This window comes from Furipterus horrens, unplaced genomic scaffold (genome assembly GCF_987537825.1).
Source record: "Furipterus horrens unplaced genomic scaffold, mFurHor1.1.pri manual_scaffold_3, whole genome shotgun sequence".
NCBI classification, from domain to species: domain Eukaryota; kingdom Metazoa; phylum Chordata; class Mammalia; order Chiroptera; family Furipteridae; genus Furipterus; species Furipterus horrens.
In genome coordinates, this window is record NW_028327173.1 from 11,781,549 (window position 1) to 11,796,839 (window position 15,291).

The 15,291-nt window shown below is 56.2% G+C and overlaps 1 protein-coding gene across 3 annotated transcripts; it reads left to right on the forward strand.

The window, feature by feature from the left end:
- NBL1 (NBL1, DAN family BMP antagonist) lies at nucleotides 1-10,323 on the forward strand. 3 transcript variants are annotated; one of them, XM_090268709.1, is made up of 4 exons: nucleotides 1-192; nucleotides 7,982-8,176; nucleotides 8,300-8,411; nucleotides 9,514-10,323. In XM_090268709.1, the coding sequence occupies exons 2-4, from the start codon at nucleotides 8,007-8,009 to the stop codon at nucleotides 9,781-9,783; spliced, it is 552 nt and encodes a 183-aa protein (XP_090124835.1). In that variant the 5' UTR covers nucleotides 1-192; nucleotides 7,982-8,006; the 3' UTR covers nucleotides 9,784-10,323. The 3 variants fall into 3 exon arrangements, with proteins under 3 accessions (XP_090124835.1, XP_090124832.1, XP_090124834.1); XM_090268706.1 differs by having other exon boundaries at nucleotides 127-192; nucleotides 7,942-8,176; XM_090268708.1 differs by lacking the exon at nucleotides 1-192 and adding an exon at nucleotides 425-476.
- The last annotated feature ends 4,968 nt before the right edge of the window (nucleotides 10,324-15,291 follow it).

Here is a 15,291-nt window from a genome sequence, read left to right on the forward strand (position 1 = left end):
CCGCGCGCCCGCCCGGGGCCGCAGACGGCGCGCCGCGCAGCCCAGCCGAGCCTCGCGGGGCCGCCGCCAGCCCTGCCGGCCGCCTCCCAGAGCCCCCCGGGACCACCGGGCCTGCCACCCCTGCGTCCCGCAGACAGCTTCTCAGGACCCAGAGGGCGCACCGCGCTCCTCGCTGCCGCCGCAGCGCGCGTGGTAAGTCCTGCGCGGGCCGGCACGCGGGCGCCCGGCTTTCAGAGGCTTCGGCCACAGGGGTAGCGCCGCGCCCCTAGCTGCGAGCTTCGCCCCGGCCTGTCCGGAGGCCCAGGACACGGGGCCGAGGCGCTGCTGCCAAGCTCCTCCTGGTACTGAGGCTTGGGACGTGGGCGCGGCACGGGGTGGCCAGGGGACAACGCTGCGCCCTGAGCCCGTCCCCAGACTCGCCGGGGATTTTCACTTCTTGGTAGGAGTCTCCACAGCCAGGAGAGAACAGGAGGGAGGTGCGTGACGGAGTGAAATCCCGGCGGGTCAAGGCCGGGTAGGGCCGCGGGAGTGACAGAGCAGCGTCCGGAGCTCGGTAGCTGGGCTCGCGCGACCCCTCGCTGTACCCGGGCCTCTCCGCTTCCATACGTTTCTGCCTCCTTTCTCTCTCTCTCTCTCCCCTTGTCTCTCTGCACCCCCCACCCCCGCCTCCTTTCCCCTCTTTCTCTGGTTCTGCCCCTTTTCTTTCTGTTTCTCCGTCTTGAGTTGCCCTGGGTTTGTGTCTCTCTGCCTGTGTGCTTTCCCTGACTCCGTTCTGTCCCTCCATGGGGGTCTCTGTGCATCTCCCTGATCCCTCACCCTCAAATTCAGGCAATCCTCCAGCGTCCGCGTAGTCGGAATAGTTTCCTAGACCTGTAAAAGAAACGAAACCCTCCCCCCTACCTTCCGCCTGCCCCCGGGGCCTGGCCGGGGTCATCCCCCTGGAATTGAGTGTGGGGCAGGGGGAGCCAGCCTTTTCCGGGGGCTCAGTTTTCTTAAGAGTTCCACCCCCGCGAGGCGCCTGGACTGCAGAGCCCTGCTGCCGGCCACCTGCCTCCCGCTCCCTGGGCGGGGCGGTTCTGATCTTTTACGGGCAGCGGCGAAGGGGCAGCTGCCTGCCTTGGCGTGGCCCGTGGGCTGGCGGGCATCGGGGAGAAGTGCACATTTTCAGGCTTTCTGAGGCCCTCGCCCAGCTGGAGGACACCAGCGGGTAACTAAGGGAACCCTCAGGAAAACAGAGGTCAGGGCCTGAGGCCAAAGGCTGGGCGCTGGCAGGGGAGGGAAGCGCGGAAGCAATTTGTCCACAGGCCCCTCATCCTTTGTTCCTGTCAAATCACCACCGTCCTGAAACTCCAGATGCTGGGGCTGCTTGGGTGTGGTTTGCCTTTCGCTGGGGCCAAAGAAAAGGTGAAGCTGGAGCATTTCCTCGGTGACCGCACCCCTCTTCCCCCACTCTTCTCCCTCCACCCCTGCAAGCTTTCTGGGGGGGCGGGGCGGGCTGTGTGCAGGAGGGGTGGATGCTCTGCACTGGCCTCTGATATATCCTCATTCTTTTAAAGTGAAATCTCAGACTGAGTTTAGCCCCTTTCTCCCACCCCCAACCCCAACGGTCCAAGGAGCCAGCCGCGATGCTGGGGAGGACTGCAGGGGACTTCTGCTCAGCAGATGTGTAGGCCGGCCCTGCAGCAGCCCATTAGCATAGATTTGTTTTGGAGACAGCTTTGGGTTTTCTGGCAGGAGGGTCTTCAGGCTGGAGGGCCGTGGCCTGCCTGGGTTGGGGGTTTGTAGCCTGGAAGATGGAGCTGCCTGGCAGACGCAGGCAGGCCTTTTGGGCCTGGGCTTGGCCTTGTGTGTCCGCCCCCTGGACGGTTGGTTCATGCTCTGCCAGTGCTGACGGAGGAGGAAGGAAGCCACCCTGCGGTGAGAATGGGGTCATGGAATCACAGTGGCCTTAAGCAATGCACAAGAGCCAGATTCCCTGTGAGGGAATCTGCTAAACTGGACGGTCCCAGGCCGCTCTCCCTATTTCACAGAGGCGAGGCTTCGGGAGGTGACACCAGTGGCCATGGCCCGGGCTGTAACCATTAGCCTATCCTGCCTCCAGGCACACTTTGTGCCGACAGATGAGCTTGGGCCTGAATTTGCCCTCAACCCCAGAGTGGGCCTGGGAAACCTCGCTGAGCTGACCGGGGATGGGGTCTGACACTGCTTGGCCCCCTCCCAGAGTGACCTTGAAACAGTTGCACCCTTCAAGGAAGTCCCTGCACTCTGTCCAAGATCTGAAGTGACTGCCCCACCCTTGCTGATCCCTGAGCCCAGGGCCACAAATGCCACACCCTCTGCACACTGCCGCCAGCACAGCCTGGCAGCCAGGCCCAGCCTGTTTTCTGGAAGTTGGATCCTGGAGGGGGCTGGTCTCTCCTGGACCCTGTCCCTTCGGTCAGTGGCCCCGGCGAGCGAGAGTATGAGCGGGGCAGGACTCGGCAGTTTATAAAACCCTTTCCCAGCCATCATGTCATTTGCTTGAGTTTCTCCTCACGGTTTCCCCTCAATCCAGTTTCATCATAGCAGGTGCAACCCCAGATTTAGATATTGTCAGGATCCCCCAGAACCTGGCAGGAGGGAGTAGGGAGGAGAGAGGGAGGGGGCATCTGTGGGAGGCAGAGGGGCGGGCATGGGCAGAGTTCAGGGAGGATGAGTGGCCCAGGGTGACTGAGCTAGCATTAATGGTGACATTTCCTGAGGCCTTACCCCATGACAGGCACGCTCCCCAGAGGCTTCCATGCACAGCTGCCCTATGAGGCGGGTATTATCACTACCCACTCTTGCAGATGAGAGTGAGGCAGTGGCTGAGCTAGGATGGGACCCCGGGTCAGTCACGGTCTGACTGTGAGCATGGAGAAGACCTAGCCCTGGCCTGGTGCGTGTGCGGGGTGGAGGGAGGGGGCTGAGGGGTGAGTGGATACTTTCTACCAAGAAAATCCTGCGGTGCTTGGCTTTAAGAGACCCCAAATAGTCAGATTTACCCAAAAGAGGAAACGGGGAGTGATTGTTCACTTGTTATACAAAATTGATTCTTTGCCCTACAAAGAGCTTCACAGCAGGTCGGGATGGGGGTCAGTGCCTCCCTTGAAATCTGGGCCCCTCTGTAAATTTAAGACTTGATTTCAGGCTCTAGGATGCAGGCAGTGGGGTGGGTGGTCCCCTGTCAGCGGTCCTGTTATGGGGGCCTCTTCCCTCGGGCGTTGGCCTCAGGCTCCTGGCCAACAAATCATGGGGGAGCCCATACAGATATTCCTAGGCCGCACCCCGGACCTGTGGGGTGAGACCTGGTGCTGAGCCTCTGAGTTTTTGGCAAGCGTCTCAGGGAAGAGGCTAAGTTGTGGTTGGTGTGGAAACATAGAGGACCCCAAAGCCTGCATTCTTGTTGCCCCCCACCCGCAGCCCTTCTCAAAGAGTGTTTATTCCCTGCCGTCTTCCCTGGTGTGGGAGATATGGTGGCCGCTTTCTTGGTCTGTGCCTCAGTTTCCCCAGCGCTGGAATGCGTCAGCCAGTGTCCCTCCCTCCCCGCCCTGGGAAACTCCCTTTCTAAGTGTTGTTGGCAGCCTCAGAATGTGTCCAGCGTTGTTGGCACAAGGCCTCAGAGGATCAGAGGGGCTTGGATTTGGGAACGACAGAGGTGGTAAGAAGGCCCCGCCCTGGGCTGCAGGCGCCCTCACTGAAGCCTGCAGCGGAGTCAGGAGCGGGGTTTGAACCCTGTTTCGAGGGGCTGCCAAGCTTCCCAGCCAGGTGGTGGCTGAACACCAGAGTAAGAAATACAGGCTGAAGAGGGATGAGAGACAGCCGCTAGGCCAGGGCAGGGCCAGGGCCACAGCCACGGGCAGGGAGCCCCAGGCCTCATGCCCACTCCACGTTCCCGGCCGCCTTCTCCATTTCCTGCTTCCTCTTCTGTGACCCTTCTCCATCTGCAAAGATAGGCAGTGGTCCAGGTTCAAAGCTCAGGTTTATTTGTTATTCATTGGTTCAACTACGGGCAAGGCATCGTTCCAAGCACCGTTACATGTATTCCGTCCTTACGACAGAGGCACAGAGATTACTTGGAAATAGTGGATCTCTTTTTGCTATTTACTTTTTAGTAAATCTCGAGCAAATCTTCTAACCTCTGTGACTCAGTTTCTTCACCTATATAATGGGGGAGATGAGAGGGAGAGGGAGGCTGTACAGCACAGGGTTGGATTTATGTAAAGGCACCTGGAACAGCACCCAGGCCGTAGTTACCGGTGCTGGGCTGACGTGGATAAACCCCCTCCCTCTCCTGGTCTTGGTTCCTGTAGTGCCCTCAGCCAGGAGTGCCCTTCCTGTCCCCACCAGTGGTAACATATTGTGATCCTGTAGTAAATCCAGGATTAAGGTTCTCTACTCCCTGCTCCCACAACCCCTATTCTAAACCCACCCTGCCCCCTCCCCATCTAGGCTCTGAGCTCCTGAGTGGGCAGAGGGTCTGGGACCCCAGCACCCCTGCCCACACCCTTGCCTCCCTCCCCGCCATCCTGGAAGGTGCTCAGGGAATGGCATGAGTCGGGAAGGGTGCCGCTTGGCTGGCTGGTTTCAGGGCCTTGGGACAAGGTGGGGAATCCCCCTTCCCACCCTGGTACTCTGGGAGTCCCGTGACTTGCTATGCGACCTTTGGGTGGGGAGGAAGGGGTGAGAATCTATGGCTGAGACTCTCAAGTGTCAAGAAGGAAGGTCCAACTGCTGTATAAAAAATAGCTGAATGGCTACTTGAAAGAAGAAGAAAACGATAAACCAACAAAAATTAAACCTGTTAACAAAGAGCCCTCCCCAGTCAGTGCAAAGGGCGGGTGCAGGGAGGGTTCTTGGTGGCTGGGTGTGAGGGCAGGAGGAGGGCAGGTGTGTCCTCATGACAAACAGGTCTGTGGGAGAGAATGGCCTGCCCTCCCTCCTCTCTGCCTCCTGCTCCAGCTCCCAGCTTTGGCTCTGATGCCCGCCCAGCCTTTCCCACCATCCCTCGGGGGAAGGGAACTGGCCTGAGCTGGGTGCCTGCTGGGTGCTTTCACTGCATCCTCCCAGTCGTTCTCCAAGGAAAACGCTGTGCTTCCCGTTCTAGGGTTGAGGCAGGTCAGTGCAGAGAGACGACCTTCATTTCTGGAAGTCACACAGCTCCTAGGTGGGAGGGTTGGGACGGGCTATGGTTGTGGGAGCCCAGGCAGCCTGCTGGTGCTCAGGGCTGCTGGCCTGGGGAAGCTGAATGTGGCCCCAGGCCCCTCCTCTGAGGCCCAGGCCAGGGCTTGCGAGAGGCTGCCAGGACTAGGTTACGGTGACCCCTCTGTGGACGCAGCTGGCTCTTAGGATGAACTCGGCTGTGTACTAGAAAAGGAGGAAGGTCAGGGAGGTGGCCTTCTGCCTCACTTGATTTCATTTGTCATTAGTGTCTGCCATAACGTGACCCTAATAACCAGTCTCCATCCTCCAGGCCAGTGGCTCCCTTAAAAAAAAAACACCCTGTTTTCTCCCAGTAAGCCTTGTTATTAATCTCAGCCCCAGTCTTTTCCCACCTTGAGTCTGATCCTGGTCCATCACCTCAGTTCTAACCTCTTCTCATCCCAGCTCCACATCAGACCTAACTGCTCATCTCTGCGATTTCACTAAAATCCCAGTCTCAATTCCCAGTTCTAAGGAAACTTGAAATCACCCCCTGTCCCTGCTGCCTCCCTGGGGCACACCTGCCCTGACCTTCCGGAGGAATCAAGATGGGGTCAGGTATAGGACAGAAGTCCCCGGATTTCTCTGAGGCTTCTAGGGGGCTAGTTCAGCCTGGGGAGGCCCCCAGGTGGTCACTGAGCCTCTTCTGGTCAGCCATGGTCAGACCCTGCCTAAATCAGGCCCGTTTCCTGGGGATGGATGAGCACCATTAGGAGTGACGAAGCTTCCTGATGCTAAGCCTGTTGAAAAATTAGCTAGATTGCCAGTTAGGAACAAGTCCAGCCTATTTTGTTAGGATGTGGTTGTACTGAAAACATGTGCTTTGCTGTCTATCTTGTGAGCGAGACCGGAAATGTGTGGGTGAGAGCCTGGGCCTCAACGTGGACTCATCTGGGATGGGGGCAGACTGTCAGGATGCACCTACTGCTCTCCCTGGTTCACCCCCACCCCCCGGCCCCACAGCTGAGGGGACTTGCTGGATGGAGAGAGCAGAGGGCTGTGTAGGAGGCCACTGCCCTGCAGGCTGGCCTGGACCCTCTCTGCAAGCCCAGCTGAGCCAGTCCACTTAGATTTTCACTGCAGGAGCAGGCAAGACGCCCCCAGCATGTCCCCCTCCCCAGACACCGTATAAAGTACCTGCCTCTTGAGTCAGAAAGTGGGTAAGCTTGTTCTGCCTGGGGTACCCAGCTGCCTGACTCTGGCACTGGGTGTCCGTGGGACCAGTGGGACAGTAGCTGACCTCTGCTCCTGTTTCAGCGCCCCCTTGCCCCCAACCCCAGTGGGGACTGTTCCCAGACACAGAATCCCAGACGGACTGAGCTGTACTGGTTCCCACGTCTGTCTACATATCCGAACTGCCCTGGAAGCTTGTAAGAATTGCAGGCTCCCACCAACCCTCGGACTTTCACTCCACAAGTCCCCGGGGAATTCTGAGGCTCTTCCGGGCTTGGAAACCAGTGGTCTCAGGCATCTCACTCACTCATCTTACAGGTGGGGACAATATGGCCCGTGTCCAGGGTCACACAGCACGGGTGGACTCCTGACTGTCCAGCGCCCTTTCCCCAGTAGACCCCCTTGCAGGCATTGCCCTCCGTCCTGAATTTCCCCAAAGCCTTTTTCCTCCACATTTTTTTGAGGTGGGGGAGAGGGGGAAACGCAGGGAAGATGAGCTAGGGAACTTTGGGAGAGTCCCTTCCGAGGGAATCTTTGCGGCATACACTGCCCTGCGGCGCCATCTGCTGGCAAATTCTGGTATTGTTCTAGCTTCTTGCTCCGTCTAATTGTTAGAGGGTCAAAGGCTTGGCGTGGATTGTCTCCTGCCTGTCCCGGTTTAGGATGGAGCTGAGGGTAATGACATGTGCGTAGCCTCAGGGTTTGAGGCTTCAGTGGGGCATCCGAAGAAGAAACACAGTCCTGTCTGGGGTTAGTGTTTTTACCTGCGTTCCAGCCATCCAGTGGCCCAAGAATTGACAGTGATGTGAAGGTCGAGGTTGGCTTTCCTGAGAGCAGCCACGGCAGCCTGTCCTGGAGACATGCTGGATGGTCAGCTCTCGAGGGCATGTGTGGGCAGTTTTTCGTGTTTGCCTGGAGAACCCACACCATCACATCGAGGAGGAGCCAGTTACTGATTGCTCAACACTCGGCACGTGCTTGACACTTTAGCGTCCTGTTGTAGAATCAGCAGCTCTCCTTTGCCACGCACAGTATTACCATTCCCACTTTCTAGATGAAGAAACTGCGGCACAGAGGTAAAAGTAATTTGTCCGAAGCTACTATCTTGTAAGTTATAAAAGTAACTGACACACGGAGTATGTGTGTTTTTCTGAGGGTTTCTCGGGTAACACCTCATGTAATCTTCACAATACCCATCTGATGCACACATTATTAGTGGCCCCAGTTTTTAAAAAGATGTTATTTATTTATTTTAGAGAGAGGGGACGAGAGGGAAAGGAACATCGATGGGTTGCTTCTTACATGTACCCCAAATGGGAACTGGGCCCGCAGCCCAGGCACGTGCCCCGACCAGGAACTGAACCAGTGACCCTTCGCTTTGCAGAACCACGCGCAACCCACTGAACACACCAGACAGGGTAGCAGCCCCAGTGTTGAGGTTCATAAGGGAGAAATAACCTGTCCAAGGCTGTGCTTGGCTAGGATTTGGACCCAGGCAGTCAGATGTCAGAGCTCATGCTTGTAACACCACTCTCCCCCCCTCTGCAGCCTCCTGAGCTCAGCTGGCCTCACCCACGTCTGTGCTCAGTTCCAGGGCTCTAAAGGCCACGGGCATGATGCTTCGGGTTCTGGTGGGGGCTGTCCTGCCCACCATGCTGCTGGCCGCGCCACCGCCCATCAACAAGCTGGCGCTGTTTCCGGACAAGAGTGCGTGGTGCGAGGCCAAGAACATCACCCAGATTGTGGGCCACAGTGGCTGTGAGGCCAAGTCCATCCAGAACAGGTGGGACCCAGGGGCACGGGTGGAGGGGAGCAAGGCAGGGGTCCAGGAGGGAGGAGGAGGGCAGGGCTGCCCATTCTTGCCTCTGCCGCAGTGACAAGGGCTTGGTGACCTCTCCTCCCACAGAGCGTGCCTAGGACAGTGCTTCAGCTACAGTGTTCCCAACACCTTCCCGCAGTCTACAGAGTCCCTGGTGCACTGCGACTCCTGCATGCCGGCCCAGTCCATGTGGGAGATTGTGAGTACTGCTGCCCGTCCCCGCCCAGCCTGCCATGCCCCACGGAGCCCACATGGCCTGGCTCACCAGTCTTTCTCTCACGGTCTTTGCTAGCTTGCCACTTGCCACCAGTTCACCTCCTTTCAGCCTCTCACACATGCTTTGCTGATTAGCACCACAGGGCCTTTGCACATGCTCTTGGTCCTGGTTGGAATGCTTTCCTTTTCCTCCTCACCTGGTGAACTTCTATTCATCCTTCTGCTCATAGCCCAAGAACCATTTTCTCAGGGCCCTTTTCCTGACCCCCTGAGCACTGTGTGCCTCTGCTTGGAGCATCTGTCACATCCCCAGTTTTTCATCTGCATTTGGGTGCTTTTGACAAGTGTTTCCTACACTACACTCTCAGCTCCTGGAGGGGCCATGCCTGTGTTCCCGGAGCTGGCGTGGAGCAGGTGCTGTGTGGAAGGAGGGAGGGAAAGAAAAGGAAGGAAGGACAGGGGAAAGGAAGGTATAATACCTAAGCGTGGAGCAAGATGCTAGAGGGGTTCATACAGGGCTGGGGTTGCGGGGTAGGGGAAGCTCTTTGAGGAAGTGGGGTCTGAGCTGAGAGCCCGTGGTTGAGTAGAAGGTAACTGCGCAACATTTGAGGCAGGTGGTAGGGGATGGGTTGGGTGAGGGCCTTCCAGGCAGAGGGAACAGCATGTGCAAAGTCTCCTGCAGATCATTCAGCCAGTTGGAGGGAGGGGCACCAGGTCAGGGGTGGAGAGGTTCGCCAGGGGTAGCCTGAAGGGCCTGGAGCCTGGGCTTTTCTCCAAGTACTGTGGGGAGCACTGAGGGGAATTTTAGGCTGGGGCCAGGCCACACTGGGTTTTTCCCCCCAGGGTACTCTCTCGATGCTGTGAGGGGATAGATGGGAAGGTGCACGTGGAGGATATAAGTCAGGTGGCATCTGTGGGGACTCCCTCACTCTTTCCCTTGATGGGCCCACAGGGCTGACTGGGGTCTCAAGGGTGGGCTCAGGATTCTGAGGTCTCTGGGATTCTTGGTCCCATGAGGTTGTGTTACCCTTGGGACTTCCTTACCTGCCCCAAGCCTTTGGAAACATCCTTGCTGCCCTCCCCAGGTAACGCTGGAGTGCCCCGGCCACGAGGAGGTGCCCAGGGTGGACAAGCTGGTGGAGAAGATCCTGCATTGCAGCTGCCAGGCATGTGGCAAGGAGCCGAGTCATGAGGGGCTGAGCGTCTACGTGCAGGGCGAGGACGGCCCAGGCTCCCAACCGGGCACCCATCCCCATCCCCATCCCCATCCTCACCCCCACCCTGGCGGGCAGACCCCTGAGCCCGAGGAACCCCCTGGGCCCCCCCACGCCGAGGAAGAGGGAGCTGAGGACTGAGGCCCTCGACATTTCCTCCCCTCTCATCCCCCATGGAATGCTGGGGGAAGTGTGTGGGGAGAGGCTGAAGCCCCCCTTTGGCACTGGATGGACTTGGATTCAGACTTGGACTTGGAATGCTTCCCGGTTGCCATGGAGATCTGCAGGGAGGGGTTGAGGCCAAGCTGCACAATTTAATATATTCAAGAGTGGGGGGGAGGAAGCAGAGGTCTTCAGGGTTCTTTTTTGGAGAGGAGGGGTTCTCTTCCTTTCCACCTCCTAGAGATGTGCCCTTGGGAAGGGGAGGAAGTTGACTAAGCTGCTGAGATGGAGGTGAGACCATCCAAGAGGGCGGGAGCCAGGCTAAGGCCTACGTGGCCTCTGGTGGGGCAGGGCCCCTGGGCTGCAGTGGGGGAGCTGGGCCCTGAGCCGAGGGTGGGTACCTTTCCAGCATCGGCCCTGGAGGAGGGGCTGGTTCTGGGCTAGGAAGACTGCTGGCTGAAGCAGGGAGCCCCACAGGCTTCTCCAAAGGCTGCCCACCCCACTCCCTTGCCAGGGCAGCTTCTCCCATGGCCCCAAAGTGGCCCCCCTCTGTGGTATTGGGAGTCAGGCCTGGGCGGGACCCTGCTGACTCATGGCCCTGGAGCCAGGGGCTAAGCTCTTTGGGCCTCTGGCTTTCTTGGCTTTCCAGGGGATGGAGGAAGGCGAGGGAGGGCCCTTCCTAGGCCAAGGGGTGGGAATGACCATCCCCACACCACAAAGAGCAGCATCCCTCCCTCCTCCTAGATCTTAGTGCTGCCCACTGCCCCAAAGTCCTAGGCCCCTCAGAGAGCTGATGGAGCCAGCCTCACCCTGTTGGGGGGCTCTTTCTAAATATCTGATGTTGGGGAGGGGTCTCCCTTACTCAGATTCCAAGGAGGAACCTGGGTGGGATGGACTCCTGCTGAGTCTCAAGAAATGAGGAGGAGGTGCAGGGCTCCCGTGGGTGGCCTGTTCACTGGGTCTCTAGCTGCCCGATCCCACCGGCCTCCCCCCTCCCACTGCACTTTAACCCAAGAGGGGGTGTGGGTTCCAGACTGGGGCAGGGAAGGACCCAGACCAGGCCAGGGAAGAACAGCCTGTGTCTGCTCTTCTGTCCTCAGCCCCACTGGCCTGCTGCCTGGGCTGCCCCACCCCTCACGGCTGTCCGACAAGAGCTTCTGGAGCTTGTAACCAGTGATTGTCTCCCTGATGGACCCTGAGTTGTCTCATGAATAAATTTGTTCAATGCCTGTGTTTCCTGCCTCACTGGCTGGCTCCACTGACCCAGGGTTCCCGAGGGGCCCGGCCGCAGAGCCTAGGGAGGCGGGTCAGGCTGCACATTGTGCCCTGAGTGGACCCTCCCGCACCCCGGGGACCCTCTCCCTTTCCTGCCATGTGCACCCCTGGGCCCTGTCTCCCCAGCTCCCGCCTCTCCTCAGGTGCCCGTGTCTGGCCTTGCCTATATCTGGTGGGCTTCCCCAGCTGGGCTTTTCTGATTTGGGGCTTGCTTCGTGCCACCTCTTCTCACCCTCACAGCGACCCAGCATCAGTCGGTCCGTCCCTGCACCAGGAGAAGGGGAGACAGCTGGTGATTACAAACATGTGGGGTGGGCTGCGGTCCTAAGGACTTTGCATAGATAACTTGCCTCATCCTCACCACTGCCCTATAATACGGGGATTGTCCCCATTTTGCAGACAGCGCATCTGAAGTAAAAAGGGTTAGTTCGTTCATGTGCCAGGGCCATCCAGGAACAAGACTCAAACCCAGGCGTTCTGGGCCAATCACTCAGCTCTCGGGACAACCTTTTCAGTGACCAGTTCTTCACTGCTGCTGTGTGCTGGGCTGATCCTGACACCTCATAATGACTACAAGTTTGGTAATATTACCCCCAAATTCTCCATTGAGATGACAGGGTGAGGGCTATGACCTTTCTTCCTCGCACACATTGTGGTAACCACTACATACCAGGCAATTTACATATATTATTTCTAATTCTCGGAAAATGCTCTTCTTGCTAATGAGAAAAGTGAGGGTCTTAATGCTCTGGGAGGGGTTTGCCCAAGCCGGGAAGTAGCGGCCCCAGGATTCAAATCTGTCCCCCTCTAGTGGTAAGGACTGTGTACTACACGTGATTTCCTTAGTGTCCCAAGCCTTTCCTTCAAGACTGCTTTGCACTGTAGTGTCGGTGGTGTACGTCCCGACTTCAGAATGGCGCTTCTTGCACTTGCGCAGGACTTAACTTGCTTGACCACCCACGGTGGTCCTGCATACCTTGTAAATGCATGAGGACTTCAGTGACCCCTCAGTCTTGGAGGGTCAAGCCCTGATCACATGAAGTCTTTCTATATGGCTGGAGGTTGAGAACTCACTTGGAGAGGGCCCTGCGGGGTTTCCGAGGACACAGAACAGGTCCAGATGGAAGGGTTACTGGGGCTGTGGCTTTGGGGCTGGGCGTCTGAGACCTGAGCACTGTCTTGGTCAGGAGCTGCCTCCATCCTATGTATGGAATAAGGCAGGGTGTAAGTTCATAGAAACACAAATTAGTAAGAGGTTGCTTGCATAGATAGCAGGAAGGTGGGTTGGCGGGGCTGGTGGCAGGCCTGGAATGCTAGTCAGCGTGCAGACTCCGTTCTCTTTGCAGTAAGAGCCCTACACGTGTCTGCGCAGAGCTGAGTTTCATTAAGACGAAAAGAGGGCTCGTGGGAAGGGGAGGGGGAGCCTGAGACCAGCTGGTAATTCCAAGGGTCCAGGTGCGGGAGATGATGGCGGCCAGCCTGGGGAGGCGGGGCCACACAAGAGAGACGCTGGTGATTGGGTTTGGGAGCAGTGAGTGGGAGGAGCCAGACGAGAGCCTAGAGACAGGTGAGTTGCGCTAGTTTGCCAACGGGAGTGAGACGTGAAGTTGTGACTGCCAGTTCTTCTCTTGCCAGCCTCAACTAGACCAAGACAGCCGCCCGGTAAAATTGCATGCCCCCCTCCGCCATTCCTCCTCCCCATTCTCACCTGAAAAGGATTAAAAATCTTTACAAGTTCCCGGACAGGTGTAGCTCACTGGGTTGGGCGTCGCTCCGCGGACCCAGAGGTCGCCGGTTTGATTGCCGGTGCGCAGGCCTGGGTTGCGGGCCAGGTCCCGGTTGGGGGCGTGCGAGAGGCAACCACACATTGATGGTTCTCTCCCTCTCTTCCTCCCTTCCCCTCTCTCTAAAAATGAATTTTTAAAATCTTTACGAGGGGTTAACCCTGACACACAGCACTGCCAATGCAGGCCCCTCTCTGGAAGGCCGGGCAGTTGGTCTGCGCTTCCCGGTCTTGTTAGCCTGTAGGAAGCCAACAACCCCCAACTACTTTTTTCCTCCTGCTTCAAGCCTCAGGGAAAATCCACTCTGCCCGGGTTCAAATCCTCGCAGGGCCACTTCTTAGCTGTGTCATGTTCACTGAGTCACTTAAGGTCTCTGCGGCTCAGTTTTTCCATCAGTAAAATGCAGAATAGTGATCACACCTTATTCACTCTCAGGGTCATAGTGAGCTTTACATAAATCAATGTACATATTGAGCTTGAAACAGTGTCTGGCACATGGTAAACATCAGCCAGTGTTCAAATGATTGAGAATGAATGATTGGCCCATAACTGCTAGTGGTTGGGCGGATAGTTTTGTTCAGTCATTCATTGGACATATATTTACTGACACCCTAACAGGTGCTGAGGATACAGCAGTGAACAAAACCAACAACCCCCACCTTCATGAAGTTTACCCAGCTGCTCACTGTCTTCTGTAAGAAGTGTTTTGGGCAGACCTCGCACTCCCCCTGGACTGCGGTTTCTCCATCTCTGTAACGAGGAGCTCTCTCTGGTTCTCTATGGACTGACAAAAATGGAGAGGCCTGGGGCAGAGGGCTTCCTAAGACTCAGCTGTCCCCTTGTGGCACCAGCCTTCTCCTCTAGGGAAAGAGCACCTAATGGCTAGAAGTAACCAGCCAAAGGCTAAGCAGCCTTGAAGGTCCCTCTCTGCCCTGAAATGTTAAGGAAGTCTCGGACATTATTAATCCATGACGGAAATGATAAATTTAGGAGCACGCACACGGAATTTCAGAATTGTTAAATTCAAGATAATAGCAGCATGGCCACAAGGTGGCATCACCACCCTGGCCTAACCTTGAATTTTTTTTTTTTTTTTTAATTATAGGAAAGTACAGATCATAATATAACGAACATCTGGGAATCTGTCAGAAAGAACAAACATTAACATTTTCATCATGTGTTCTTTAGGTCTTTGTTTTTTTTAAATAAAGGCTATAAAACATATAGCTAAAGTTAAAGCAGAGGGACTAATATTCTGTTCCACCATATACCACTAACTTTTGAAAGCTAAAATTTATCAGGCAGCTTTTCTGTGTGAAATGGTTAAAGACTCATTCTGTTCACATCTTCACCACCCCAGTTTCATAGTAGCAGAGAACTGAAGAGGCTTTGCCAAGTTCACAGAGCAAGTAGCAGAATCAGGATGGTCAACCCAGATCACTAGGCTCCAACGTCTGCCGTACACAGCAGTGCCTCTCAGGTTTGCTGTTGCTCGGCCAGAAATCCCCAGACCGAAGGATTTACTGCAGAGCTGAGTGCGTTCCCATTGTTCAGATGGGAACATTGAGGCCAATAGCTACCACTAACACAGCACCAACAAGATTACAGATTATACCAGGGTCATTTTGGCCCCTCAGTAACCTTGTGAGGTGGGTGGGTATTATTCTGCTGACTATTGCAGGTGAAAAAATAGTGACCTAAAGAGATGGAGCCCCTGGCCCTGAGTCTCAGAACTGCTACATGGCAGAAATGGGAAGCCAAGTCTGGTCTTTAGGACATTCATCCAATGCTTGGTGTACTACACCCTGTTCCTTGGGGGACAGACACTCTCAGGGTGGTGCAGGTGGTACTGGGAGGGATGACAGGCTTCCTCCTTCTGCTGCATAGACACAATGTGTGGGCAAGACAGGGGCTCTGAGCACTAAATAGTGGTTCATGGGTGGGTGAAGGGTGCTGTAGGCTCTTAAGGTTTCTCTCCTTGGGTGTTGGGCAGACCCAGGTTTCTGTTCTACTTGATCACTTGCTGCTAGTGACCTTGGGTGGGGGCCCTTGGCCTCTCTGAGCCCCACTTTAACATTTATCTCTAAGCATTATCATAGAGGCCAGAATAATAAAATTAAGCCTTTGGAACATGGCTGGACCCTTATCTGTGGGAGCTGTAGGGGTTCAAAATGAGTCTCCACAAGAAATTCCTCTGTGCTATGCAGATTCTTTTGAGCTGAAGGCAATTAAGACCCATGGGCTCAAGAGAAACTTGGACCCCTCCCTTAAAGAATTTGACTGTGGGGTCTTGCCCATAATGAGTTATCATCAGAAGTAACCTTTAAAAATATATATATATCTATATGGCAGCGAGAACATCTAATTACTGAACACCTGCTCTTTCCTATCCAGCTGTGAATAGCCCTCTTCCCTTCTGAGGCCTAAG

Bases quoted from the DNA above. Each gene is read 5' to 3' on its own strand.
- NBL1 (XM_090268709.1), top strand. From the start codon at position 8,007: ATGATGCTTCGGGTTCTGGTGGGGGCTGTCCTGCCCACCATGCTGCTG. The intron at 8,177-8,299 runs GTGGGACCCAGG...CTCCTCCCACAG, and splicing joins GCCAAGTCCATCCAGAACAG to AGCGTGCCTAGGACAGTGCT. The intron at 8,412-9,513 runs GTGAGTACTGCT...TGCCCTCCCCAG, and splicing joins CCCAGTCCATGTGGGAGATT to GTAACGCTGGAGTGCCCCGG.